Raw genomic sequence first — 26,835 nt, forward strand, 5'->3', positions numbered from 1 at the left:
AGAATGGCATTAAACGTATAGATTGCTATAGGCAGTATAGACATTTTAACAATGTTTATTCTTCCGATCCAAGAGCATGGAATGGTCTTCTATCTTTTTGTGTCTTATTCTATTTCTTTCTTGAGTGTTCTATAGTTCCTCGAGTTCAGATCCTTTACCTCTTTTGTTACGTTTAGTCCCAGGAATCTTATGGTTCTTGGTGCTATAGTAAATGGAATTGATTCTCTAATTTCCCTTTCTGTATTTTCATTGTTAGTGTATAAGAAAGCCACTGATTTCTGGACATTGACTTTGAATCCTGCCACATTACTGAATTGCTCTATGAGTTCTAGTAGTTTGGGGGTGGAGTCTTTTGGGTTTTCCATATAAAGAATCATGTCATCTGCGAAGAGAGAGTTTGACTTCTTCATTGCCAATTTGGATACCTTTTATTTCTCTTTGTTGTCTGATTGCTGCTGCTAGGACTTCTAATACTATGTTGAACAAGAGTGGTGAGAGTGGGCATCCTTGTCATGTTCCTGATCTCAATGGGAAAGCTATGAGCTTTTTCCCATTGAGGTTGATATTTGCTGTGGGTCTTTCATAGATAGATTTTATGAAGTTCAGGAATGTTCCCTCTATCCCTATACTTTGAAGCGTTTTAATCAGGAACAGATGCTGGATTTTGTCAAATGCTTTTTCTGCATCAATTGAAAGGACCATGTGGTTCTTCTATCTTCTCTTGTTGATTTGTTCTATCACATTGATTGATTTGCGAATGTTGAACCATCCTTGTAACCCAGGGATGAATCCCACCTGGTCATGGTGGATAATCTTTTTAATGTGCTGTTGGATCCTGTTTGCTAGGATCTTGTTGAGAATCTTAGCATCCATATTCATCAGTGATATTGGTCTGAAATTCTCCTTTTTGGTGTGGTCTTTGCCTGGTTTGGGGATCAGGGTAATGCTGGCTTCATAAAAAGAGTCTGGAAGTTTTCCTTCTGCTTCAATTTTTTGAAACAGCTTCAGGAGAATAGGTATTATTTCTTCTTTGAAAGTTTGGTAGAATTCCCCAGGGAATCCGTCAGGTCCTGGGCTCTTGTTTTTTGGGAGGTTTTTGATCACTGCTTCAATCTCGTTACTAGATATCGGTCTATTCAGGTTGTCAATTTCTTCCTGGTTCAATTTTGGGAGTTTATAGCTTTCCAGGAATGCATCCATTTCCTCTAGGTTGCTTAACTTATTGGCATATAACTGTTGATAATAACTTCTGATGATTGCTTCTACTTCCTTGGTATTAGTTGTGATCTCTCCCTTTTCATTCATAATTTTATTAATTTGAGCTTTCTCTCTTTTCTTTTGGATTAGTGTGGCCAATGGTTTATCGATCTTATTGATTCTTTCAAAAAACCAGCTTCTAATTTCATTGATACGTTCTACTGTATCTCTAGTTTCTACCTCATTGATCTCTGTTCTAATCTTGATTATTTCCCTTCTTATGTTTGGAGTTGGTTTGATTTGTTTTTGATTCTCCAGTCCTTTGAGGTGTAGAGACAGCTGGTGTATTCTGGATTTTTCAATTTTTTTGAGGGAGGCTTGGATGGCTATGTATTTCCCCCTTAGTACTGCCTTTGCTGTATCCCATAGGTTTTGGAGTGAAGTGTCTTCATTCTCATTGGTTTCCATGAATTGTTTAAGTTCTTCTTTGATCTCCTGATTGATCCAAGCATTCTTTTTTTTTTTTTTTAAGATCTTATTTATTGGACACAGAGAGAGAGAGCACAAGTAGGCAGAGAGGCAGGCAGAGAGAGAGGAGGAAGCAGGCTCCCCGCTGAGCAGAGAGCCCGACGTGGGGCTCGATCCCAGGACCCCAAGACCATGACCCGAGCCAAAGGCAGAGGCTCAACCCACTGAGCCACCCAGGTGCCCCTGATCCAAGCATTCTTAAGCAAGGTGGTCTTTAGCTTCCAGGTGTTTGTGTTCCTTCCAAACTTTTCCTTGTGACTGAGCTCCAGTTTCAAAGCATTGTGATCTGAGAATATGCAGGGAATAATCTCAGTCTTTTGGTATTGGTTGAGTCCTGATTTGTGACCCAGTATGTGGTCTATTCTGGAGAAGGTTCCATGTGCACTTGAGAAGAATGAGTATTCTGTTGTTTTAGGGTGGAATGTTCTGTATATACCTATGAGGTCCATCTGGTCCAATGTGTCATTCAATGCTCGTGTTTCTTTATTGATTTTCTGCTTGAATGATCTGTCTATTACTGAGAGCGGCGTGTTAAGATCTCCTACTATTAATGTATTCATATCAATATGACTCTTTATCTTGATTAATAGTTTTCTTATGTAATTGGCTGCTCCCATATTGGGGGCATAGATATTTACAATTGTTAGATCATCTTGGTGGATAGTCCCTTTAAGAACTATGTAGTGTCCTTCTGTATCTCTGTCTTCAGTTTAAAATCTAATTTATCTGATATGAGAATCGCTACCCTGGCCTTCTTTTGAGGCCCATTGGCATGAAAGATGCTTCTCCATTACCAGTGCCCTTTTGCTCACACAGTCCTTAGGTGAATTCTAACTTATCAAGGAGGTCTCTTTGATTACATACTGTTACATGTCCTTCTGTGCTGACAAATAATTGAGGGAATCAGTCAGTCAATGAACATTTGTTCTAATCTGTGGTCTGTGCCCTGTGGCCAGATCCTCATCCTATTACAAATCAACAGGAGCCCCCTTGTGGTCAGAAGCAGCCTTCATTCTAGAAAACTCGAAAATGCCATTTCACATCCTCCCACCCGAACAGCAGTTCTCACTGGATTACTGGAAAGAACACTTCTAAAACTCAGCTTGGAAAAGCTGATAGGCTGAACTATACATTAACTGGACTGATATTCACCCCATTATCATTTGGGGCTGATTAAGTATATAACTGCAGATCGGTCTCGCCTGGTGCAAAATGAGTTCTTGAAGGTGGGTTCTGTTCCCTCATCAGGTGGAGGACTTGCTCACTTCCTTCTGGAAATCTCTGCAGCAAGACACAGTCATGCTTATGACATTGCCCGATGTGTGCCAGCTCTTTAAATGTTACGATGTGCAGCTATACAAGGTAGGAAGACCTTTGCTTGCCTTGCCGGTTTGTGTTCTTTCCAGAAACTGTTACCAGATGTTGGGGTTAGAACTGCAGCCCTCCTGTTCTGGAGGCTCCGGGGACTTCAGGACCCCTGGAGTAAATCATGATGTTGATGGATCCTTTTGATCTTTCCCTAAAACTCAGCTTTTCTTTATGAATTCAGCAAGAGTCACCTTATGGAAAGAAAAAGCCAGTACACCTGGTGACCTATGGTTCCAGGGATTAGTGAGCCCTGCACTGAGTCAAAGTTCTTTCTCTGGTAACTTCAACAAAAGAAATCTTTAAAATGAGTAACTGGAATAATTGTTTTGGAATTTACAGAAGTGCCAGGTTTTCTCATTGCTTTTTTTTTTTTAAGATTTTATTTATTTATTTGACAGACAGAGATCACAAGTAGGCAGAGAGGCAGGCAGAGAGGGGGGGGGAAGCAGGCTCCCTGCTGAGCAGAGAGCCCGATGTGGGGCTCCATCCCAGGACCCTGAGATCATGACCTGAGCCGAAGGCAGAGGCTTAACCCACTGAGCCACCCAGGCGCCCCTCTCATTGCTTTTTGTTAAACGCTCGACCTCCAGAGCAATTATTGTTATTTGGAAGATCATTTATATATAATTTCTGTGGTTCTGAATCTGGTCACGAACCTTTACCTCTTGCTTTATTATTTTTTAGGAAACAACCTAGTGCTTCAACATGTTTAACACAAAGGTTGAAGACTGGAGTCTGGGTTCAGCCCTTATGTAGTTGGGTTTGATCTGCCTCCTATTGGCTAAAATAGTGTTTCTGAAAATTTGGAATCAATTATCAATATTTGAAGATCTTTGAAAAGAAAATTCCATTCTGGCTGCACACCCCGCACACTGAGCAGTGGCAAGGGCTGCATGGTAGCTTTCTCTCTGAGTTTGTGGCATGGCTGAGTGTTACCACTTACAACTAGAGGTCTACTGTGGTCGGCAGTCACAGCCTCTTGACAATTCTGTTGCAGGGAATTGAGGATGTTCTCCTTCATGACTTTTTGGAAGATGTTTCTATTCAGTACCTGAAGTCTGTCCGGTTATTCAGTAAGAAATTTAAGCTGTGGCTACTTAATGCCTTGGAAGGTTTTCCAGCCCTTGTACAGATCTCTAAACTCAACGGTAGGTTTCAATGAAAAAAATCAATTCTGTGAGTGTAGATGAAGGATCTAACTTTCATACGGAGGCAGGACACCTCAGCTGTGGCTTAACTCTTTTCCTCCTGTGCTACACTGCAGTCCACAAGGTCTGACTGGTTCGAATCTGCTGGCCTTTTCTTGAGTGCAGTGTTGGGTCCTTCTGCTAATCCATCCATTGTCCCTTATAAATACTAACATGGGCTTCTGGCAGGCCCAGGGGGTTAGAGGTGCAGAAAGGTGCTGCTGACTGTGGCCCAGGCAGGGGAGTGGCTGGCATTGCATCCATCCAGTGGCTAAAGCCCGCCTTCTCAAACCAGCCCCCTGAGGGCCACCTACAGTCCTTGGGCTCGGTGGCCCTGTAAGCAGGACTGACCAGGGCTCTGGCTCCAATATTCTTCTGCTTCTTTGTATCTGTGTGGCTTCCCAGCAAGGCTTCTAAGAATATTACTCCCTCCTTAGAAATTCCCCCTTGTCCTTAACTTCTTCACACCTCTTGGGCCACTGGGGCATTCACATTTCTGTGGTCTCAGTCTCCACACTGACTTTCTAGAACATGTTCCCTTTCATCCTCCTGCCCGGTGATAGCCTCTGGAGACTACATCCCCAGGCTGCTTGTTGCTTCAAGGCCTACAGCAGCTTAAATGCCAGCACTCTCCCGTGTGCACGAGACATGGTTTATGGTCCTGGAAATACCTCTTTCCCCCTCCTGCTTCTGTGAGGTTTTCCATCACTGCCTGTAGCTGCCTTCAGTGTCCTCCCCGCCCACGCCCTCGTCTTCCTGGGCCAGCTTGCTCAGGGCTGAGTCTTGCTTTCTTTGCACGCTGTTTGCTGTCTTCTCAGAGTGCCCGCAGATCAGGACCAGCTCTTATTTTAACCCTCCAGCCCTGCACCCCTTACTGTGTTCAGTACTCATGCTGGGAATCTTCCCATGGCCAGGCAGGGACCATGGGCTATGGGACTGCCAGCCAAGAATCAGCAGAAAGAGGGTGCTGCAGGGAGCGTGAGGTCTGGAACTTGCTGTGGCAGAGGATCCATGAAGTGAGGAGACAAAGCCCCACTCCAGCCTTCCTGTGGAGACTTCACCACTCAAGCCTGGTCTCCCTCCGTCCCTTCCCGAGACTACTTCAGAGCTTCCTAGTTGATCATCGTGCCTCCAGCCTCACCCCCTCGGTCACAGTTCCCTCCACCCCTAGTGTTGGCTCTACACAGTGATCTGACCCATTAAAACCTTCCATGGCCCCTGCTGCCTGGTTGATCCATGGGCTTTCACTCACTATACAGAATCATTTATAGCTTGGCCTCTGGCCTCATCCTTGTCCCCAACCCCCACCCCCTGCACTGGTGCTCCCCAGCAACACAAGATGGGTTGTCTCCAAAAAGACCCTTATTCCTGCTCCTGTCTCTGCCTAGACTGCCAGTCCCATCCCCAACCCCCATTCCCCTCCACCGCCAAGCCCTCACCCCTCCCTAACTCCTAACTTGCACATTCTAAATGAAGCCACACCTAACACCTTCTTCCAAACAGACCTCTCCCTCCCCTCTGCACCCCCACGCATCCCTTCCTTCCTTCTTCCCCAGGTGGCTCTCACTGCCAGGTGGGTGCACTTACCCTGCTCTGGGGAAGGCGTCTGCACGTCTGGTGACCCATCCTCAGAGGGTGAGCCCCTAGAGGGTAGCAGCTGCCCTCCTTTGTCCAACAATCCGGGGAACACTCCGCACACATTTATGGAGCAAACACTGCACGAGTGTCCCTCATAAATATTTGTCAGATGAATAAATGCACACACTCCCTTTATGTTTCCTCTTTTCACCCTTTCCTTTTCTTGGGTCACTTTTCTTTTTTATAGGTTTATTTATTTATTTGAGGGAGAGCAAGCAAGCATGGGGGAGGAATAGAAGGAGAGAGAAAATCCTGAAGCAGTCTCCCCATTGAGCACAGAGTCCAATGTGGGGCTGATCCCAGGACCCTGAGCTCATGACCTGAGCTGAAATCGAGAGTTGGGTACTCAACTGACTGAGCCACCTGGGCACCTCTCCTTGGGTCAGTTGCTGAGGAGAGTACTGGAAAGATGACCTTGTTGGGGGAACTCAGAATTCCTGGGCAAAATTCCTAAACTCCTTTGAGCAGGCACAGCAGAGGCTGGGAGTACATCACATTCCAGCGTGGAGGGGTGGGGGGAGTGGTTTTAGTCAAGTGGCCCCTGCCAGCATCTCCTAGTCATTCGGGAAAGAGTCTGTGGGTGGTGGGAAGACCAGGACGCATGGAGGCCTCCCTGTGTGGAAGACAGTTTAGGCAGCTGTACCTTCCTAGGCAAAAGTGTGGGCCTCATGTCTATGCCGTGCATCCCCTCCCCCACTGTATACAGAAGAACTTGAAGCTACAGGGACACCTGGGTGGCTCAGTCAGTTTAAGCAACTGCCTTCTGCTCAGGTCATGCATGATCCCAGGGTCCCGAGATCCAGCCCCACATTGGGCTCCCTACTCAGTGGGGAGCCTGCTTCTCCCTCTCCCTCTGCCCCTCGCCCTGCTTGTGCTCTCTCTCTGTCAAATAAATAAATAAAGATATTTATTTAAAAAACTTGAAGCTACAGTATTAATAATGGCCACGTTATTGTTCTTAACAGAAGTGACTGTGTTTGTCAAAAGACTAAGAAGGAAGACATACCTTTCCAACATGGCAAAGGTAGGTTTCAGCCTAAAGGACAGGAGGGAGCAAAGCAGTTTCCTAAAGCAAAAAGTGAAAGCTGCAAGTATGCCCTAAGAGCAGATGGTAGCTTCCTCTGTAGGGAGCCCGTGTCTATCCCTTTATAGAGCAGAGGGCAGACAGGAGGACCTTGTTGGCCACTAACTGGGAAGGCATAGTGTGCCCAAACCTCTCAGCTTGAAGCCCACCCCACTGCTCCCCTGCTCAGAAAGGTTTTCCCTGCAGGAGGAAAAAGCAGAACAAGCAGGTCAGTGTTCTAAAGTTACAGAAGAAGACCCCACATAAGAGCTGACCAGGACCAGCCAGTGTCAGAGGTGAAAGGACATCATGGCAGAGCCTAGAACAGACAGACACAGCCCTTCAACCTGAGCGTGGCCCCATGGACTGGCCTGCCAGGTTTCTCAGCTCTGACCTTTTCCCTCCTGGGTTGTTTAGTAGCTTCAGTGCTCGAGGAAGGCAGAGAAGGGCTGAAAGAAAGATTCCGTAATTCTGAAATCCTGTGGCCACCAGATCAGGACAGCACTTAAACTGCTATCTGTTCCAAATCGGTCCCAGCTCGGGAGGAGCGCTGCTGGGCCCTCCACTTCACCATCTCTGTTCTCCCAGCACAAAACTCTCCTTGACTTCATGTTTCCCAGGCTTGTGTCCTGCCTATGCTCACAGCCCATCCCAATCTCCAGCACTTTTTCATTCCTGATTGGGTCTACTGGAGATGGCCAGCCCATGCACCAAGCTCAGGTTCTAGAGCCATGCTGCTTTGAATCTTCTCTTTCTGAACACGATGGCTTGCAAAAGTTTGCTCAGCACCCTAGGTGCCCTCAGGCTCCTCCCCCGTCAGATGGAGGAGCCAGCATCAGCGTCTGCTCCTGAGACTGAGGTTGAGGACTACCGACTGCTCAGTCCATGGATCCCAGAAATGGAGGGGGTTGGGTGTCCCTGTTGGATGGCTGAGGAAGTCAGCTCCCAGGGGCTGAATTTATGGCCTGAGTCTGCAAGCGGGCAGGACAGAGATGGTGTCTGAGTGCCCACAGTCCCCCTCCGGAGCTGGTCAACACTGGCATCCAGGGAGCCTCACTCTCCTTGCAGAGTTTTAGGAAGAGCCACCATACTGCTCTCTAGAGTAGCTCAGGCTCATGGACTGAGGTGCAGAGAACGAGAATCAGGGAGAGGAAGAGCCACAGAGCCCCGAGAGCCCTGTCCACATCTGCCTCTGAGCAAAAGCATTCCAAATGGTGATTTTCAAAAAGGCCATCCTAGAATGTGTGCAATTTGCCCATTCCAGGGTCAGTGTTCTAATCCTACAGTGACCATGTAGGATTCAGTTTTAGTGGATAATACCCAAATCTACTTCTCTTTCTTCTCAAAAATTTAAAAAAAAAATCTTAGTCGTTTGGAAAGGGGGGATTAGGCAAAAGTAAAAGGACAAGATTTAATGAAGTATCATGCATTATGTATGAAGTATTATGCTTCTCCATTATTTTTAGACTATGAGAATGGTGTTGAAAAATAACAGGAGAGTCAACGTTTTGAAGTCAGATATACGTGCCATCATCAGTCGAGGCGCTTTGGACATGTCCAATAAAGCCCTGCCAAGTAATCCAAGTAGCACCATCCTGGAGACACACGCGGAGATGAAATGTAATCTTCCCTCCGCACCTTGAGCTGTTGGGATGTTTGGGATACAGTTGGGGTTGCCACGGCCATCACTGGTTTGTGAATTCTTAATAGAGGTAGAACCTACTTTCCTCTTTGATATTTTCATTTATCTGCTCACACATCTCTGCCTGCAGGGGTGAGGAAGGGTCTGCCAGGCCACCAGTGCTAAGGCACATTTGTTGAATGAATGAACAGAGGAGGGTGGTTGTTGCTTCCCAGTATTTCTTCCTGAAAACCAACCTGGAGTGTTTCCTTTGGAGAAAACATTTCTGCATTGTACACGCAGATTCAACAGCGCCTTTCCTAACTATCCAAAATGGATTGAGTTAGCTCCCTGCCTTGCCAGATTCTGCTGTCACTATTGTTAGCATCACCAAGTATTATTTTTAACAAGGTGGAGTTTAGCCATGGTGCTCTTACCATATTTCACTATTTTCCAAACAAGTGATATTAAATATGTAGATATTCCTGCCCTTTGCTATCTGATAGTTGTAAATATTTTTCAGGGGAAAAATCTCCCTTCCACAAAGAGCTCGGCAAGCAGGCTGACAGTATTGTTTCATCTCTGGGAAGCGAAAGTAGTGAGAGAAAGAGCTGTCTGCACTCAGGGGGTTGAACCTGGGTGCTGTTTCAGTAGGAGAGCTGTGGAAGGTGTATGACCTCCTTCCCCAGACTACTGGTGAATCTCTAGGCCTTTGTAGGAGAGTCACCAGGAGGGGCCATGAGGGCTGTGCTCCATTCATACGCGTTCAGACTCTCCACCAGGATGGCCTGGGAAGGTCCAGCAGCCTCACCCTCCGTGAGCCTGGCCCTGTCCTGATACACTTACCTATGTGGAGAGCTGCCTCCCCAGAACCTGTGGGCTTCCTCAGGTGTCAGCTATGGCTTATTCATCTTGGTCCACCCAACATAGCGCTGGCACAAGGTAGCACTCACGTACCTTCGTAACCAGATGAATACACGGATTCAGTAGTGCATAAATGCACCGCGAGTTACCCTGGCTTATTTCATTAACTTTGAAGTAGGGCTGACTTTGGTAGGATTATACCGGTTATTAAAATACTTAAATAGATCCATACTTGTTGGCAGGTCACTCCTGCCCCTATTGCCTGGATGTCCCAAATCCCAGCTCCTCCCCTCCCAAACCAGTAATGAGAAGGTAAACCCCTAACCTAGCAAACTTCAGCGATGTGGACAAGCAGGGCTCAGTAGGAGCCCAAAAGGCCCCCCTTCCCAGGCTACTGGCTCTCCCCCAAGCTCCAGGTGGTCCCCCAAAGCATGCTCTTGCCCCTAGCCAGAGTCCAGGGAGCCCCAGGAGGGCACGAGGCCAGTTCTCCTGTGCTCCTACTGGCATTCTTGTGACTAGAACTTCCAAGAGGGCACAGAGCCAGCAGGAGACAGTATTCTGGTTGCCCCTGCTGGCATCTACTAGGTAAATGCTTGAGGTGTCCCTGGAGGATCCTCCAGATGAGATCTGGCCAAGCCTCAGTCAAGGCCATGGCAACCTCCTCGGGTTTCTAAACTCTGCTTGATGCACAGCCGCATTCCAAAAGTTGGAAGAGCCCAAGGCTGTTCTTTGCTCGGTGCTGCCTGTACAGGTAAGGACCCAAGTCCTGACGTCACGCACGCTTGGGGCTCCACCCTTCAGGTCTGTACTAACTGAGTTTATAGCCCCAGGCAAGGCACAACCCTCATTGGCTTTGATGTCCACCTTGGGTTTAAAGGACAGTAATAAACCACCCCTTTTGTGAAACAGCAAGGGTAGGTGAGCTCACGTCTGTATCGTGTGATGAGCTCATCTGTAGCTGAGTTCTGTATAATTATAAGGTATAGTTATTATTATTTCAAAATATTTTTTTCCATTTCAATCAGTGACAGAGGTGGTTCCTAAGAGGCAAGACCATGTATCTCTGAACCAGCTGACAGCAGAGGTGACAAATCCAGCTTTAGAATTCATCCTTTGTGTGCAAAAGGAGTGTGAGGCCCCAGGGAATTCCTTTGAACTACCATTCCAGTGTTGTCCCCTAGGTCACCTAGTACACAAATACGTACAGTAAAATCCTGCTACTTCGCTCGCAATCTTTTTGTTTCTTTTGTTTACAGGTTTAAGCAGTTTGGTTTCTTTGCTGGGGACATCCACAGATCTCAGCATATTCCTGAATTGTCTGTCTTCAAATCTCCAAACATTTGTCTTCCAGGTACAAAAGGGTGCTTTTTTTAAAAAAGGGAAGAAGGGGCTGTTGAACATTCTAGCTATGTTTTAGCACCAGTGCCCATGCCCTGAAGAAGTGAAAAAGTTTTCTCTGGCCAGAAATGTGTCAAGGCTGGTGCGGGTATTAAAGATAGGGAAGTGGTGTCCCACTCCCTTCTGCAGCAAGGCAGGAGTCAAGGCTGGCACATACAGGTGTGTGTTTGTGGGTGAGTTCATGCGCTTGGGTGAGCATGTGTGGCCTCAGGTGTGTGTACAAGTGCGCTTGTATGTGCAGGTGAGTGCAGGTGACAGTGGATAAGCATGGGTGAGTGCAAGTGAGCACTAGTGTGGGGTGAACATCGGTATGCCAGTGAGTGTGTGTGAGGGTGGGTGAGCATGTGCACGCACGTGAGCGAGGATGAGTGCCAGAGTGTCTAGAAGGAAGAGGGATTTTGTCCTTTTGCAGAAAACAGTGTTGGTCTGGATATTTTGCAGAACCATCCAAATGGCAGTCTTGATTTCACAAAATCAGAGATGTATCGTTTTAGATACAAATGGGCTTGGTCCTTCTTGTCGCCTTGAAACTCGGGTGTTATTTGAATAGGGCGGTGCTCTGGCTTGGTTGTCCCCATCCTCAGCCTCGGCAGATGCACCGTAAGAGCTGAGAGTACTGTCGGAGAAAACCACAGCACCCTTGCCCAGTGGTGCCTTGGGGGGTGGTAGGTGAGGAGCTGGGGGCTGTGCATTAACACCTAGACCCAAATAAGGCAGCCCAAGGCTGCCCCACCTTGAGGCATTGTCCCCCAAAGGCTGAGGCAGTCAGGAAAGGCCTTGATGAGGGAGGTGGGATTTAAACACGATGTAGAAGGTGAATAGGATTAAAACAATCTAAGAAAGGGAACAATGTTTACACGAGACTGGCAAGAGCAGAATGAACATATGGAAAAATGGAGGACCATTTATGGAAGAAGCAGACGTCTCTGGAGCAAAGAGCTAAGGCTTGGAGGGCCTGTGCTGGAAGTGCGACTTTAGGCTTTCTCTGTTAAGCCTCCAGTCACATTTCCTTCTCTCCTTCCTGCCCTGCCTGTTCCTGTCTGCATGCCTGTCCTCCCCATCAGAGAAAAGGCACAGGTAAACCTAAGGCCACAAAGACTGCAGGTGACAGTAGGGTCACACACTTTAGAGATAAACCAGAAAACTTTGCAGGAGGGAGCTTGAAAGTCAGTTCCAGCCCTTGGCAGGTGTCTGTTTCCATCCTTTGCTTCTGGGTGATAATCCTTCCAGATGCTATATGGCTTTGATCTCTCCTTGTTGGGCTTTGGCAAAGCCCACTGGCAACAGTGTAAGTGTGTCTCAGGTTGTGTTGCTGTGGAGACAGGTGTTCATTTGACAGCTTCACCCATAGACGCTTCCAAGCCCCTGTTTCTTGTTTTGGGTATTCTCCCCACCTCTGACTTGAACCAAGATGAGCCCAGTAATGCCAATCCTGCCTCGAAGCAGCCGAAGAGGCTCGCCCTATTTTAGACCATGTAACCCTCAGTGTTTCCCCAGACTCCACCCCCATATCTTCAGCCTTCACAATTGAGGCATGTGGAAAAATGGTATTTTTGTAATCATGCCTTTGAAGGGCTTGTTTTTGTACGACAGCTTGGCTGACAAAAAACAGACTATTGTCAATAAAATACTCAGACTGTGAAAATGTAAGCCCTGAGGCATGTCGGAGATGACTAATGGCTCCAGTGGCCAGCATCTGGCAGTGCCAGCAGAGGAAGCCAGCCCGCTGGGTCACGTGTAGGCTCTCCCAGTTCTCAGGGCGGTTGCGGCCCAGCAGCAGTTTCTGAACAGGGGAGCCTGAAGTGCCACGTGGGTGGCGAGCGGAGGAATGCGCCACAGCATTCAGGGTTTACGTTTGAACCGTTGTGCAGAGTGCGGGTCACCCAGGGCTACTTCTCTCCAGGCTTTTCAAAAGTGTCCTTGTGTGTGTTGAGTGGGGCTTCTCCCGGGGGCCCTGAGTTAGGTGGGCAGAAGCACCAACAGGGGGACCAGGAGCCCACAGGGGGAGGGTGCCACTCCTGGACGGGGTCCACCAGCTCCCAGAGCCCGGGGCACTCACAGTGGGCAAAGGGAGGAGCAGCAGAGATGAAAAAGTGTGCTCCCTCATTTCTCACCAGTCTCAACATCTCCTCCTCAGAGACTTGCGGTCGAGCCCCACGTGTGGTCCACATACACGATGAGACTTAGGAAGGCTTTAGGGGCATTCGTTCCAACACATACCCGCAAGATTCGTAGGATCCTGTGGGTTTGTAATCCAGGGCAAGTGCGGCCCAAGGCGACTCTCGGTCTACGTGGAGTTCACAGCCTGCACGTGGAGGCATCTCACCGGTCCCCAGTTTAGTGCCACTCAGGCTGTCCGCTGGCCTGGGCTCCGCCGGCTGCCTGGGTGGAACCTTCCGGGCCTCAGGGCGTGCGCGCGGTGTGGTGGCCAGCTTCTTGCTTTCCAAAATCAGCACCCTCACTTTCCTTAGTGTGGGTTCCCGAGCCGCATTTGCACGCTCTCGGACTTGGCAAGCACACAGCGGCCAGCAGCCCTCTTGGTGGCAACTGCCAGGTGGGCCCAACGAGGCTGCCTGCGGTAGTCCTCTACTGGGCTTCACAAATGACCACTTTTGAAAAACTGTGTGGGATCCAAACAAAAAATGTAGGGCAGTTTCCCACCCCTTTCCTTCTCTCCACCAACTTCAAAGGGTTCTGCCCTGGAATCATCTCTGCAGGAGATGCAGGGAGATCAGAATTAGGCCAGTGTGCCTCTGCCTCCCTTCCCACCTGAGCCCCGTGGGAGCATCTGTGCGTGGCAACTGTGCGCACATGATCTTCCTGATTTTGTCATAAACCCCAGCATTTTTTCCCTCACAAAAACGGAATAGCCAAGCAGAAGCAAAGGAGAGTTTATCAAATTGGCCGCCAGCTTCCAGCTAAGATGGAATTTCCTTCTCACAGCCGTGAGCAAAGCCATGACTCTGTGCCACAGAGATAGTTTCGGTAAGTCAGAGAATACAAGACATTTTGAAATTAAAAATATTATTACAGCATAGCTATTATCTGTGTTCTACATAGCCAGTCACCTTCTTTTCACCTTTTTAAAAAAGATTTTATTTATTTATTTTTGCAAGAGGGAAGAGAGAGAGAGCACAAAGGGGGAGAAGCAAGCTCCCCGCTGAGCAGGGCTTGATCCCAGGAACCTGGGATCATGACCTGAGCCGAAGGCAGGCACTCAATGGACTAAGCCACCCAGCCTCCCCTCTTTTCACCTTTTTTGGTAAAATACAACATAGACATAGAAAGCCACGATAATTGTTTTTTAATGGCATCATGATAGTCCATCAAACAGTCTAACCAAGCTTCCCTTTCCCACTCCATCATGGTTGGATGCATAAGAATCCTCCTCTTGTTTTTGAATTGTGTGCTTGGGTGTTTTTAGAAAAGCACCCAGGGAGCCAACTGAGATGGGGGGGAAAATGGGTTCTTTGGGGCACCCAAATTTAAATTTCATGAATAGCGATTGATACAGTCACCATTGTATGGAGAGAGCGGAAAGAGCGAAGTGTAGCATCCATTGCAAACTATCTGGTCAAATAGGCAGACCAGTATTGCCAATGCTCTGGAACTCTTTCGAGGGTGACTGCTGTCAGCTGCCATGTAGGTGACACCCACACTAATGAGACTTCCCCCATTTCATGGAATCCAAAATGATTCTACTTTATGCTAATGCTCTCCCAGAGCAAAGTGATGGAGCAGAGCTCATGTGCTGAGCTCGTGATAAGAAACCCAGCCCTGAAGCTGTTGCCCCCGACCCTACCACTCACCCTCTTCAGACCTCCGTATGGTGTCCAAAAAAGTATTCACACGGGTTTTTCCTCTTCACACAGTTAAGTGGGCCAGGGATTTTTTTTTTTAAGTAATTTTTCAAAAGCCATTCTTTTCTGTAGTTTTATTTATTTACTTATTTATTTCTTAAAGATTTTATTTATTTATTTGACAGACAGAGATCACAAGTAGGCAGAGAGGCAGGCAGAGAGAGAAGGGGAAGCAGGCTCCCTGCTGAGCAGAGAGCCCGACATGGGGCTCGATCCCAGGACCCCAGGATCATGACCTGAGTGGAAGGCAGCTTAACCCACTGAGCCACCCAGGTGCCCCGGGCCAGGGATTATTGATCAGGCTTATTCCAGACCAGGTCGGGACATCCCATCCCACCCAGATCCACCAGGCAAAAACAAACATTGTATAAGGCTTTGAAATGGACAAAGGTTTGTTGGAAATGGACCAAAAAGCCTTTGAAATAGGCAGAAGTTTCAGCACACCCTTCTGAGTTATCTCCGACCTTTCATTGTGTTTGAGTTATTTTACAGCTCTCTATATTGTATCAATAATAATGCAAATGATTCTCCCCAAGGGAAGTGCAAACTAACGTGTCAGGTGGATCTATGGATTGCGGCCTTGAGGACAGATCTGTGGGGCATCTTTGTGTAAATTCTTTACTGTCTATTCATGTTCAGTGCTTAGAATTCTCCTTTGAACCAGTTGGCAACATTTTACCAGCTTCCTCTTTAATAAATGACTTACACGAGATCTTTGACACATGTTCATTTTATATCTGTAGAGAGTCCTGGTTTTACCTTCATTAAACAAGTATCTTTTAATGATAACCATAAGCCAGATACCCCTCCCCCCAACCCTGCCTCGCTTTTCAGCTGAACATTAATTATCCTTCTATCCTGGAAGACAAAAGACCTTGGGATTTGGATCGTTCAGCTGAGTCACGTGCCCTCCCGTCTCTCCTACACGATCTCCCTGATAGCTGCCCTTGCAGGCCTGCCAGGCTCTCTTACTCGCTTCCCTCGGCAGGAGGTTGCAACGAGGGGAAAGGCAGAGCTACATGTCCAGCCTCCCACCCGCAGCTGGCTCCCTCCCGTACTCTGCCTCCACGTCTCCTCCCAGCCTATCCCTTACTGCCCCATATGCCAACCACAGGGGGCTGAGGGGCACATTCTCCAGCTCTGGAGATTTGTTTTTCTCCCACCTCACACTAGATGGGCTCTAAGTTCCCTCTCAAGGCTCAGGCTATTTAGCAATGTGTGCTTTCAGTCCAAAAGCCACCTTGCTGGGTGGGGTTCATGGGTTTGGAACGCCTGCCCAGGACCCCCCGGGATCTGCTACAAGTGTGAGAAGGCCCCAGTACACAGGAATGAAAAGCCTCAGAGAAGTTGGTAGTTTCAGAGTAATCTGCTTATTTGTCCATCTGTCTATCTAATTATTCATTTGGAATTATTTCAATGTAGGCTCCTGGCATCTGTTCCATTTGCTGCTTTTGGAATTTGTGACTCATCTACTTCAGTCATGCATAGAAGAGGAAGAGGAAGACGACGACATGGGAAATCTCAAGGAAATGCTACCAGATGACCAGTCTCTCGTCCAGCCAGACCAGGCCCCTTTCCACCCTCCAGATTCTTCACCGACTCAGGAGTATGAAAGCCCAAGTGTGGATCCACACTGGGTGTCCCTGAAACACATGGGCCAGAGCCGATGTCCCGTGGGTGTGAGCAGTGTGGTTCTCAGGGTCCTGGGCTTCCTGGTGGACACTGACACGGGCAATAAGGTACAGACACAGGGGCCCCCAGCTTCTGCAGTCTTTGCAAACAAAGTAAGAACTATAACATGGTTAGGAAGCCCATAAAGATCACTTTGTACAGACAACAATGCACAATACTAGATTTGTCTTTGCTTTGGGAGATTTTGCCAGAGGTGATTATGGTAGCTTATCTGTTGATCACTGGTCAGCTCAGGTTCATGGTGCATAGATAGGTCCCCGGCACATTCAGGGGTATGGAATATTTGAATGGCCTGGGTCTTGCCTTCCCACAGCTTACTAGGCGTGGTTAGACTAACTGAGCTAACCAAACTAAGAGAGAAGCACTGAAAACACCTCTAGTGTTTTGGATTTTGAAAAGATGGAATTGGGGTACATCCTGAAAGATATAAAAATGAGCATTGCTGGGGAGCCTAAGTGGCTGAGTCTGTTAAGTGGCCAACTCTTGATTTCAGCTCAGGCCATGATCTCAGGGTCATGAGATCAAGCCCCGTGTCCAGTTCCATGCCAGGCATGGAGGCTGCTTAAGATTCTCTCTCTCTCTCTGCCCTTCCCTCCTCTAAAAAAAAAAAAAAAGATTCTCTCTGCCTCTCCCCCTTCTCAAAAAAAAAAAAAATTGCTACTTATCTAATACAAACTATACACCCTTTATATACATTATCTCAAAGTCTTACAATCCTGCAGAGTATCTGCTCTTATCATTTTCATACCATGCTGAGGTCACTGAGGCTCAGAGAAGCTAAGTGACTTGCACAAAGACACAGCAAGTAAATAGTGGAACAGAGATCAGAGCCCTGGCCTGCCTGATCTCCGGTCCATTCTTCTCCCACAATATGAAATCAGAGGAGGGTGATCCATGCCCCGAGGAGAATAGGGCACAGATTGCAGGGGTCAGAGAGGGGGTCCTCTCTGAGTGCCAGAAAGAGGAGCCAAACTGATGGAATAAGCAACTGAAACTCCTCTGTTGACCAAGGAAGCTGGGGGGGTAGGAGGGGATGGTATACCTGGAATTAAAAAAAAAAAAAAGTGGCCTTAGTACTAATTTCTAAAACTTCCATAGACATGTTTGGAAGTTTAGCCACTTTGCATAGTGTTTCTTCTGCACCCTCAAGTTTGGTCCTCTTTTGAGAAGATGAGGAGTTGAGTTGGGCAGGAGATCCAGACAGAGGCGTTGCCCTTCACTGGAGTTAACAGTGGTCTTGCTCATGGAAATGAGTCACAGCCTGAAACTGTCCATGCCCTACAGTCCTCACAATAACCAGACCCTCCCAAGAACCTTTCCTTCCTGAACAAACTCTCATTCCAAATACTGCAGTATGCAGAGAACCCCGTTAATTTTTTTTTAAATGAAGATTCATTTATTTTTTGAGAGAGAGTGTGAGCAAGGGGAGGGGCTGAGGGAGAGGGAGAGAATCCACAAGCAGACTCCCCACTGAGTAGGGAGCTTGATATGGGGCTCAATCCCAGGACCCTAAGATCATGACCTGAACTGAAACCAAGAGTTGGACACTTATCCTACTGAGCCACCCAGACGCCCCCAGAGAATCTGTTACAGAGCACTACTTAGATGGAACACCAAAAATTATGTGAGCAGGAGCAAAAGAAATGCCTCTCAGGTTTACAAATTCTCTGTCTTTGGTTTTTGTTTTCTTGGGGATTTATAAGAATCTTTAATCTGCTAACAAATATTGTGATAGAGAATCAGATAGAGTATGTGGTGTTTCCCAAACCTCTTTGATCATGGAAGTGTATTTAAGCATTCTGTAGAGTTAGTGGTCTTTAAAGATTTTATTCATTTATTTGACAGAAGGAGAAAGACAACGAGAGAGGGAATACAAGCAGGGGGAGTGGGAGAGGCAGAAGCAGGCTTTCCTCTGAGCAGAGAGCCTGATGCGGGGCTTGATCCCAGGACCCTGGGATCATGACCTGAGCCCAAGGCAGATGCTTAATGACTGAGCCACCCAGAAGCCCATGGTTTTTGTTTTCTTACAATAGTAAGTTCATATATCCAGCGGCCATTGATGCTGTTGGTGGAGTAGATTCAGATGTGTGTCCATAAGTAAGAAACTCACCTCCCCTGAGAGTGTGTATGTGAAGCAGACATGATAGGCATGAAATAGGGATATAGTGACATACCGGTCTCAAATCAGGGACCCAGTGGCAGGGGCAGAAAAGCGGGGCCCCCTCAGGAGAGCAACAGCTTGGAGACAGGACATCATTCACAAGCTGGTACTTCAGGGCTGTTGGCAGAGAGAAGGCCCAGTTAGACCCAGCTTGCCAGGCGGTGCCCAGCAGAATGTTTCTCTGGGCACCCTGACCCTCTGGACAATGTACCCTGTCCTCACAACAGGGTCCCACAAGGGCTGGCCTATACACTCTGGAGCATTCTATGGAACACTGCCAGGACAAGCGATTGTGCTGGGTGCTCAGCTGCAAGTGTGTATATCTCTCCACTCACTGGTTGGGGAGATAGCTAAGACTGTAGACAATTTGACATGCCCCTTGGTCACCAAGGTAACTGGGAGTAAACTTTTACTTCTTTGGCCACAGTTGAAAGCTGGTGGAGAACAGACACTGTCAGCTCCTTGTGCTGGACATTTAAATGCACCCTTTCAGCAACCCAGTGAGATGTACCACCATTGCCCCCATTTCACAGATAACATACTGAGGCTCATGAAGGGTTGATTAATATTTCCAGGGTCACCTTGCTAGTAATTGACAGAGCAGGGATTCAAACATTCATAGATCTCTGTCCCTTCCTAGCACCCTCTCTCTCCCCAGAAGGTGCTACCATGTGCTTTAATTCCAAAAGCAGTAACTTGGGAATAAATTAAAAATACCTTTGACTCTGATGATTTGGGAATGTAAGTGGGCAATTCTAGTACATAAATTCCTGGGTTCAAATGCCCTAACCTACATTCTTAGTTGACAACCTTGATTAGGTTGCTTAATTTATCTGTTCCTCAGCTTCCTTATCTACAAAATGGGAATAATAATATCTAATTCCATAGGACTATAAATGAAGTTTAAATAAGTCAATCATTGCAAAATTCTTAGAACATAGTAAGACCCCATAATCATTAGTCATCATTATTATTTCTCCAAAGAAACTTAATCTGAACCCCTTTCCATGACACTCCACCCAATCCCCTAGCAACTCCGAAGTTTATTGCAGTGGGGTTTGACCTATATTTAATTGGTGGAAAGAATAGAGAAAGACATTAAATACTTAATTGAACTACATAATAAAGCAATATGGGCAGATGAATGTCAGATAACCCAAAGTAATATGCATTAGAGATTAATTAAACCTGCTTCTGTTTGTGCATGCCTGCTGAATTAGCTATAATGACTTAAACACTCTAACACCAAAAAGTTACGCTCATCTAATTTTTATTGCATTCATCATTCAGCATTTGCACTCCTCATCAACAAAAAAGTACACCCTCTGTGTCCCATCTGCATTCATCTGTCACAAGTTAACACCCCATTCAGCTGCACATCTGTGGCTTCCTCATTCTTTGAACAATTTAGTGCTGCCCTGCACCTATGAAAACATCCAGAGTCAGCATTCTGGACTGCCATATCCATCTGTCACTCTTCTATACGCCAGCAACATTCAACATAGGAAGGTGCCCAGGAGTGTTTAAGAATAAAGTAAAAAATCACAGATACTAAATAAAGAATATTCTTTTAAAAACATACCACACCGGGGGCGGGGGGGGTCACCTTGCTGGCTCAGTCTGTAGAGCACGTGAATCTTGATCTCAGGCTTTTGAGCTTGAACCCCACAATGGGTGTAGAGGTCACTTAAAAAAATATTTAGAAATAAAAAATAAAAACATACTATGCATTTTTCACTTTAGGGCATGTACTCAAGAATTAAAACATGGCAAAGATATTTAAAAACAAGGGACTCTTTAGCTATAGGACAAAAGTAAAGACCACTTTTTTTTAAAGATTTTATTTATTTATTTGACAGACAGAGATCACAACTAGGCAGAGAGGCAGGCAGAGAGAGAAGAAGGCAAGCAGGCTCCCCGCTGAGCAGAGAGCCCGATGCGGGGCTCGATCCCAGGACCCTGGGATCATGACCTGAGCTGAAGGCAGAGGCTTTAACCCACTGAGCCACTCAGGTGCCCCAAGACCACTTTTTTGAGAGAGAAGAAACACATCCTCTCATTGGGTGGTGGTGGTTATTGTCAAATTTAGGGGGAAAGAGTGAGAAATACTTTCACTAACCTTGCATTTGAAGTTGTCTTGTGTACATCTTTGTAAAATATATTCACTTATGGAGGGTGGAGGGGGTTATCTATGAAACCAGACCAAGAAAATACTTCTCTATCCGTTTGAAAGTAATTATGTCCAAGGATATGCTAATCTGAGTACCATCGGAACTAAGGGAAAGAAAGCATAGTATCCTTGTTTCTCTGATAGGAAGCCTTGCTCAGGCAAGTTAGATGGCTTATCCAAGAGCAGGCACTAAGCTAACATTAGAATCGGTGAATCTCTCAAATCTATCACTACCCAACTGAATGTTAACTTAACCAATGATTGTTTTCATGGTTCCCCCACCCCCCGGCCCTTATCTACTGGTATATTTGATGAATAGTAGAGGGAGAGTTTATGTGGGAATTTGAGCCAAGAATGCAGGGATTGGTATCCATCTGGAAGACAGCCAAAGTGAATGAGCATTGCAACCACATGGAGCCCCTTGGACATTTCACAGGTTCCTTCTTGATTTTCACAATGAATCCACGTTCTCTCATGTCTTTAATGGAAGAGTGCTGGACTGATCTTAACAACTCACAAACAACAGGCCCATTCTTTTTCCTAAAGAGAGCCCACCTGCCTCACCCTCCATGGGCCCTCTTTCTTGCACCATCTCAGGTTTGAGATTCCTTCCTTGAAGTCTTCACCAGGCCCAGAGCATTCCTTAAAGAAATTAAGATCTCCCATAATATGAACAAATAAAGACAGAAGCTTCCACTTGAGGTCCCACGGGTGGGGCGGGGGCATGGTAGAAGAGTATAAATGGTGGGTCCTGCAACAGGAAATAACTTTTCTTTCTATCTTTGCCTTTTAAAACATTTCCCCCTTGCAGCTCATCCAGCTATTACTGGAGGACAAGGCCACAGAAAGCACAGTCAGACTCAGCCTTCCTGTGGGACAAGAAGCCCTGGTAACCCTAAAAGATGGACAAAAATTTGTAATTCACATATCAGATGTACCCCCAAAGCTCTGAAAATATTTTTTTCTGGAAAAGCAATGCTAATATATAAGATTATTTATTTGAACAGGACGTAAGAAAACGTAGATTTTCCCTCTTAAAAATACATTAAATGCTAAAGTTTTTGTATTGATAAGAAGATTTTATGTACATAATAGAGGTAGCATTGTCTATGTTGTGTTTATATGTATTTCAAGGAGTTCATTTTGATGAATCAGATAAACTGATTTGGAGAAAAACTTTTGCCTCTATCGCTTTTCTTCAGGGCCTTTCAGGTGTGTTTATCAGGAACTTAACAGAAGAGACATTTGAGGAATCTTGTTGGGAGTAGAGAAATAGATCTCTAGAGAAAGGTAAAGTCTGAAGAATACAAACTGATACAAGGAGTAGAAGGCCAGTGGTCACAGTTTTCTTCCCCTTGGTAGTGTCTTGATTGAAATAGAATTTGCAGAAAGATCCCCTCAGGCAGTGAGGAACAGACAAAATGCAATTTGATACCGACTGTTAGGCTTACACATTGGTCCATTAAGAACATTCTTAAAGGGAGGTCAAATTTTGAACCCAACAGTGTCTGCAGTAAATGGTGATGTCCTGCTTTGAATCAGTTTTTATTCCTCGCTTTGTTGCAAAATCCTAAGAAATGCTGAAACTAAGAATAGATCCTTGTTAAAACCAGACCGATTTTTATGTAACCGATTATAATATTTAGAAGGAATTTATTTAACAATTCATGCTTAACACAATTTCTGGCATAAGTGGAGATAATAGAGAATATTTTATTGAGCTCATGTTATTTAAGAAACGAATTAAATTTCCCTAAATGCTTGGAAATTTTAAAGAAACACAAGAACTTTATGTTTCTAGATTCATTAAGAATTATTCATCTTTCTGGTTAAAGAAGTATCATTTTTCAAGGCCCTCTACTCCTACACTTAATATATTGCCTCATCACTTAAGCTCTCTGAGAGTTGTTTGTCAAAGACTAACTCAAAGATAGTCCTTTGCTCACTGTTCAGTGACGCTGCATATCATTTGTTTGCTCACATGTAAGTGGAGGGGTGGGAGACTGAGTCAAGATGTATCCGTCTGGGAACAGTGAATTTTGTTTGCATATTTGGGGGTAAACTGATTAGCTGAGAGCCAGCAGAGGACATAACGTCCTTGAAAAAGCCAACCAGGTTTATCAAAGGCACTAATCTGAATTCTTTCTCTCTGGGGTTAGAAGTTAGGGTAGAGATGAGGATGAGTAGTAAGAAAGAGGAGTGAAAGGGGCTACTGGGACCCTCATAGTGTTTCCAGTTCTTGGCTAGGGGGTGGCCATACAAGTGCGTTCACCTTGTGAAAATGCGTCACAAACGTTATGATTTGATTTACTTTTCTGATTTATGTTATGTGTGAAAATGTATTTTTAAAAATAGAAGGCTTTGCACACATAATGGGGATTGTGTTAGAGGTTCCTGGTGGGAGAATGGCGAAGAAGCTCGCAAGATTTCAAGAGATAGTGAGCCAGGCTGGAAAGCCTCTGAGGCCAGCGAGCACCGATGTGAAAATGGGACTGCCCCGCCATGTACATCTTTGTTTTTCCCTCTCAATCCACCTCCCTGATGAGCTGAGGCAGGAGACCGAGCAAGGAGACCAAGAATCTAACCACATCCTCCTCCCTCACTTCAGGCCTCAAGACCCAACACGGTTCTCAGCCAGGAGAGAGAAGAAACGTTTATCCTTAATAGAGTTTGACATTTGGATTATTACTCTGGATCAGACATTCTAATTACTCAACAGAGATGGGTCCTGTTTCATTCATGGAAAATTATACTCAGAGACTGAGATTGTCTTTGCCAATAATTTATTTAACAAAAATTCACTGAGGGAATTATAATTTATAATAATAATATGTCACAAGCCAGTAGCATCCAGGATAATGTCTCTTCAGAAGCCAATAAAGAAAGAACATACTCAAAACCAGTGATAGGTTAATTACACTACTGTTCCACTCAAAGGGGAGATGAAAGAAAGAAAGTCCAAATTTAACTTAGGTGTACCTTTCCACAAGTTTGTTCTCAGAAGAGTTGGCTGAGCCAACCAAGAGCCTATGTCCAGTGGCCAGCCCAGACTGAAAGCATTTTGTTGCTAGAACACAATGCTAGCAGAGCCGAGGTGCTGGTGTTGGCGGGGAAGAGGCTCCCCTTCGTGGGGCCCCTGCATGTTGCTCTACTCCCAACAGGGAGTAGCCTCGCCACAGCAGGAGCTAATGTCCCAAGGTCTTCAAAGAGCTCTTTAGATCACCAAAGAGTAGCCTTGCCCAGATGGAACATTCTTGGTAAGTCTTCGCAAATTCTTAGTATTAAGGGTTTCCTCTCTATAAGCACTCAACACAGCAGCTTTGGGGACATGCTTTTGACATGGCCACCCAACGTAAACCAAGTCACCGTTAGATCAAGACAACGTCACTTAAACCATGAAGTAGATGTGAAATCTACAGTTCTTATGATTGAAAGTTACTGGTAATCTATTATGTGAACATGAACATGAGCATAAATTAGGAGCACCCTCTGGCCCCTTTCCCAAACTTGGGTTTTTATCCAAGAGCCAGAAATAATTCACAAAGCTAGTGGCAAAGATTGTTTTCTGCTTGTACCATCTATCACTTCAGAATCTAGGCATGACAAACTAATCCTTAATGGCTTAAAACAGCCATACTGTGTGTATTATTCCTCACTGGTCCTCAGGTCGCTTAGACAGCTATGCTGATCTGGGCTGGACCTCGTGAACCTCAGCTGGGCTCACTCAGCCATCTGCCACAGAAGCAATAGTATTTTCTGAAATAGTCATTTGAAATAGAAATACTAATGACACCGTGTACAAACAGAAACCTGCCCAGGGCCCATCACTAGTGTCAGTATAGTGCTTGCAGAAAGAGAAGCACATGAAATAGCACATAGATCTTGGAACATAAAATTGCACCCGTGATGATGTTGAATTTGAATCCACTAACCCTCTGGCAGCAGACAGATCTTGCAAACACAGGTATTTGATCTACAATGTATGGTGATGTATTCTGAAATTAAATATTTGTCATGTATATTCTTTTACCAGGTACACTTTAAGCATTTAGGATCATCATGGAACTAAACAGGCAAATCCCTGCCCCTTGGGCCTTTATATTCCTGGTAGAAGACCAACACGGAACTAATTAACGGAAGTCTGATGTCTTAGGTAGTGATTGCTATTACTAAGTGTAATACTAAAAATAACATACGATAATGGGGACAGTGATGGGGAGACAGGTGTTACTTCTTATAGGGTTCTCAAACAAGGTTTCCTTTACAAGGTATAATTTGAAAAGAGATCTGAAGAAAGTAGAAAAAAGAAATTGTGATGATCTTCTAGAAGTGTGGGACAATGAATCAGAGTCACTGAGTAACCCATGGCAGGGAGTCTAGTAGCAGACCTCACAAATCAGAGCATCCAAAGGTTTATACACTCCAGGGAAGGGTGAGTCAGAAGTAAACGTGCCTCTGCCCTCCCCACCCTAACCCCTCTCCACACCCAGGAGGTGACAAAGAAGGTTGCTGTGTGTATCAGGTTGGGGGCAAAACTGTCACTCTTCTTGCTTTCTCCCAGCCCCTAGCACCCATTCCTTTTATTGACAAATGGTATTCTGTTGTATGGATATATCATATTTCATTTATCCATTCATCATCTGATGGACGTCTTGGTTGTTTTCCCTGAATGGAAATGTAAATAATGACACTTCCACTTGAATAATGCCTCTACAAACATTGGTATACAAGTTTTTGTGTGGACATGGTTTTCATTTATCTTGGGTATATATACCTAGGAATGAAATTGCTTGTTCATATGCTAACTCTGTGTTTAACATTTTCAAAAACAGCCAAACTGTTTTCCAAAGTGACTGCACCATTTTATATTCCCATCGGAAATGGTAATGGTTTGACATTTTCACCAATATCTATCCCCTGCCTTTTTTATTATAGGCATCTTAGTGGGTGTGAGGTGGTATCTCATTGTGGTTTTGATTTGTGTTTCCCTAATGACTAATGATGTTGAGCATTTTCTCATGTACTTATTGGCCATTTGTGTATCTTCTTTGGAGAAATGTCTGTTCAAATCCTTTGCACATTTGTATGTATGTATGTATGTATTGATTGATTGATTTTTAAAGATTTTATGTATATATTTATTTGAGAGAGAAGAGAGCATTTGAGTAGCAGGAGGGGCAGAGGGAGAGAGAGTATCTTAAGCAGACTCTGAGCTTGGAGCCCAATACACGGCTCAATCTCACCCAATCTCACCTGAGCCAAAAACAAGAGTTGAACACTTGACACAATGATCCACCCAGGCACCCCATTTGCATATTTTTAGATAGGCTTGTTTTCTTGTTATTGAGTTGTAGATGTTCTTTGGATATTCTGGATACAAGTCCCTTGTCAGATACATGATTTGCAAATATTGTAACAGTAAATACTGCAGGATATCTCTGTAACAGAATGTTTTACCTAACAAAAAATCCATTCTTTCATATCATCTAATACTTAGCCCACATCCAGATTTCTCAACTTACCTCAGTAATAGATTATGATATATATATTATATATAATAATAGATTAAACTTCATCTTATGTCTCCTAAATCTTTTTGTACCTATAACCATACATCCGTAATTTTTCATGCCATTTATTTGTTGAAGAAACTGAGTTCTTCATACTGTAGAGTGTTCCACATTTTGAATTATATAACTTGTTCTATTGCAGTCTATTTTGCCAATATCTAGAAGTTAAAATAAAAACTTGGGCAGATTCAGGCCAAAATTTCTGTTTGTTTCAAGTTTTTATCTAAATTCTAGTTAGTTAATAGGAAAAAAAAACAAACCCTAAGGGTTGCTAGAGGAGAGGTAGGTGGAGGGATGGTGTAACTGGGTGACAGGCATTAAGGAGGACACATGATGTAATGAGCACTGGGTGTTATATGCAACTGATGAATCACTGACCTCTACCTCTGAAACTAATAATACACTGTATGTTCATTGAATTTAAATAAAATTAAATTAAAAAATAAAAAATAAAAATTCTATGGAAAATAACAAAAAAAATAAATTCTAGTTAGTTATCACATAGTGTAATATGGGTT

At 45.1% G+C, this 26,835-nt stretch overlaps 1 protein-coding gene across 1 annotated transcript in view; it reads left to right on the forward strand.

Moving 5' to 3' along the window:
• Positions 1–21,699, forward strand: part of RFX8 (regulatory factor X8) — a gene marked incomplete at both ends in the record, with an annotated part of 66,075 nt that extends 44,376 nt beyond the window's left edge. Inside the window, 8 exons of the mRNA XM_080812775.1 lie at positions 2,974–3,087; positions 4,091–4,241; positions 6,884–6,942; positions 8,448–8,601; positions 10,723–10,817; positions 13,735–13,849; positions 16,147–16,463; positions 21,559–21,699. Of these exons, the coding sequence (XP_080668901.1) occupies positions 2,974–3,087; positions 4,091–4,241; positions 6,884–6,942; positions 8,448–8,601; positions 10,723–10,817; positions 13,735–13,849; positions 16,147–16,463; positions 21,559–21,699 (1,146 nt within the window). The remainder of the gene's footprint in view (positions 1–2,973; positions 3,088–4,090; positions 4,242–6,883; positions 6,943–8,447; positions 8,602–10,722; positions 10,818–13,734; positions 13,850–16,146; positions 16,464–21,558) is intronic.
• Positions 21,700–26,835: the final 5,136 nt, after the last annotated feature.

Source organism: Martes martes, assembly GCF_963455335.1.
Source record: "Martes martes genome assembly, chromosome: 9".
NCBI classification, from domain to species: Eukaryota; Metazoa; Chordata; class Mammalia; order Carnivora; family Mustelidae; genus Martes; species Martes martes.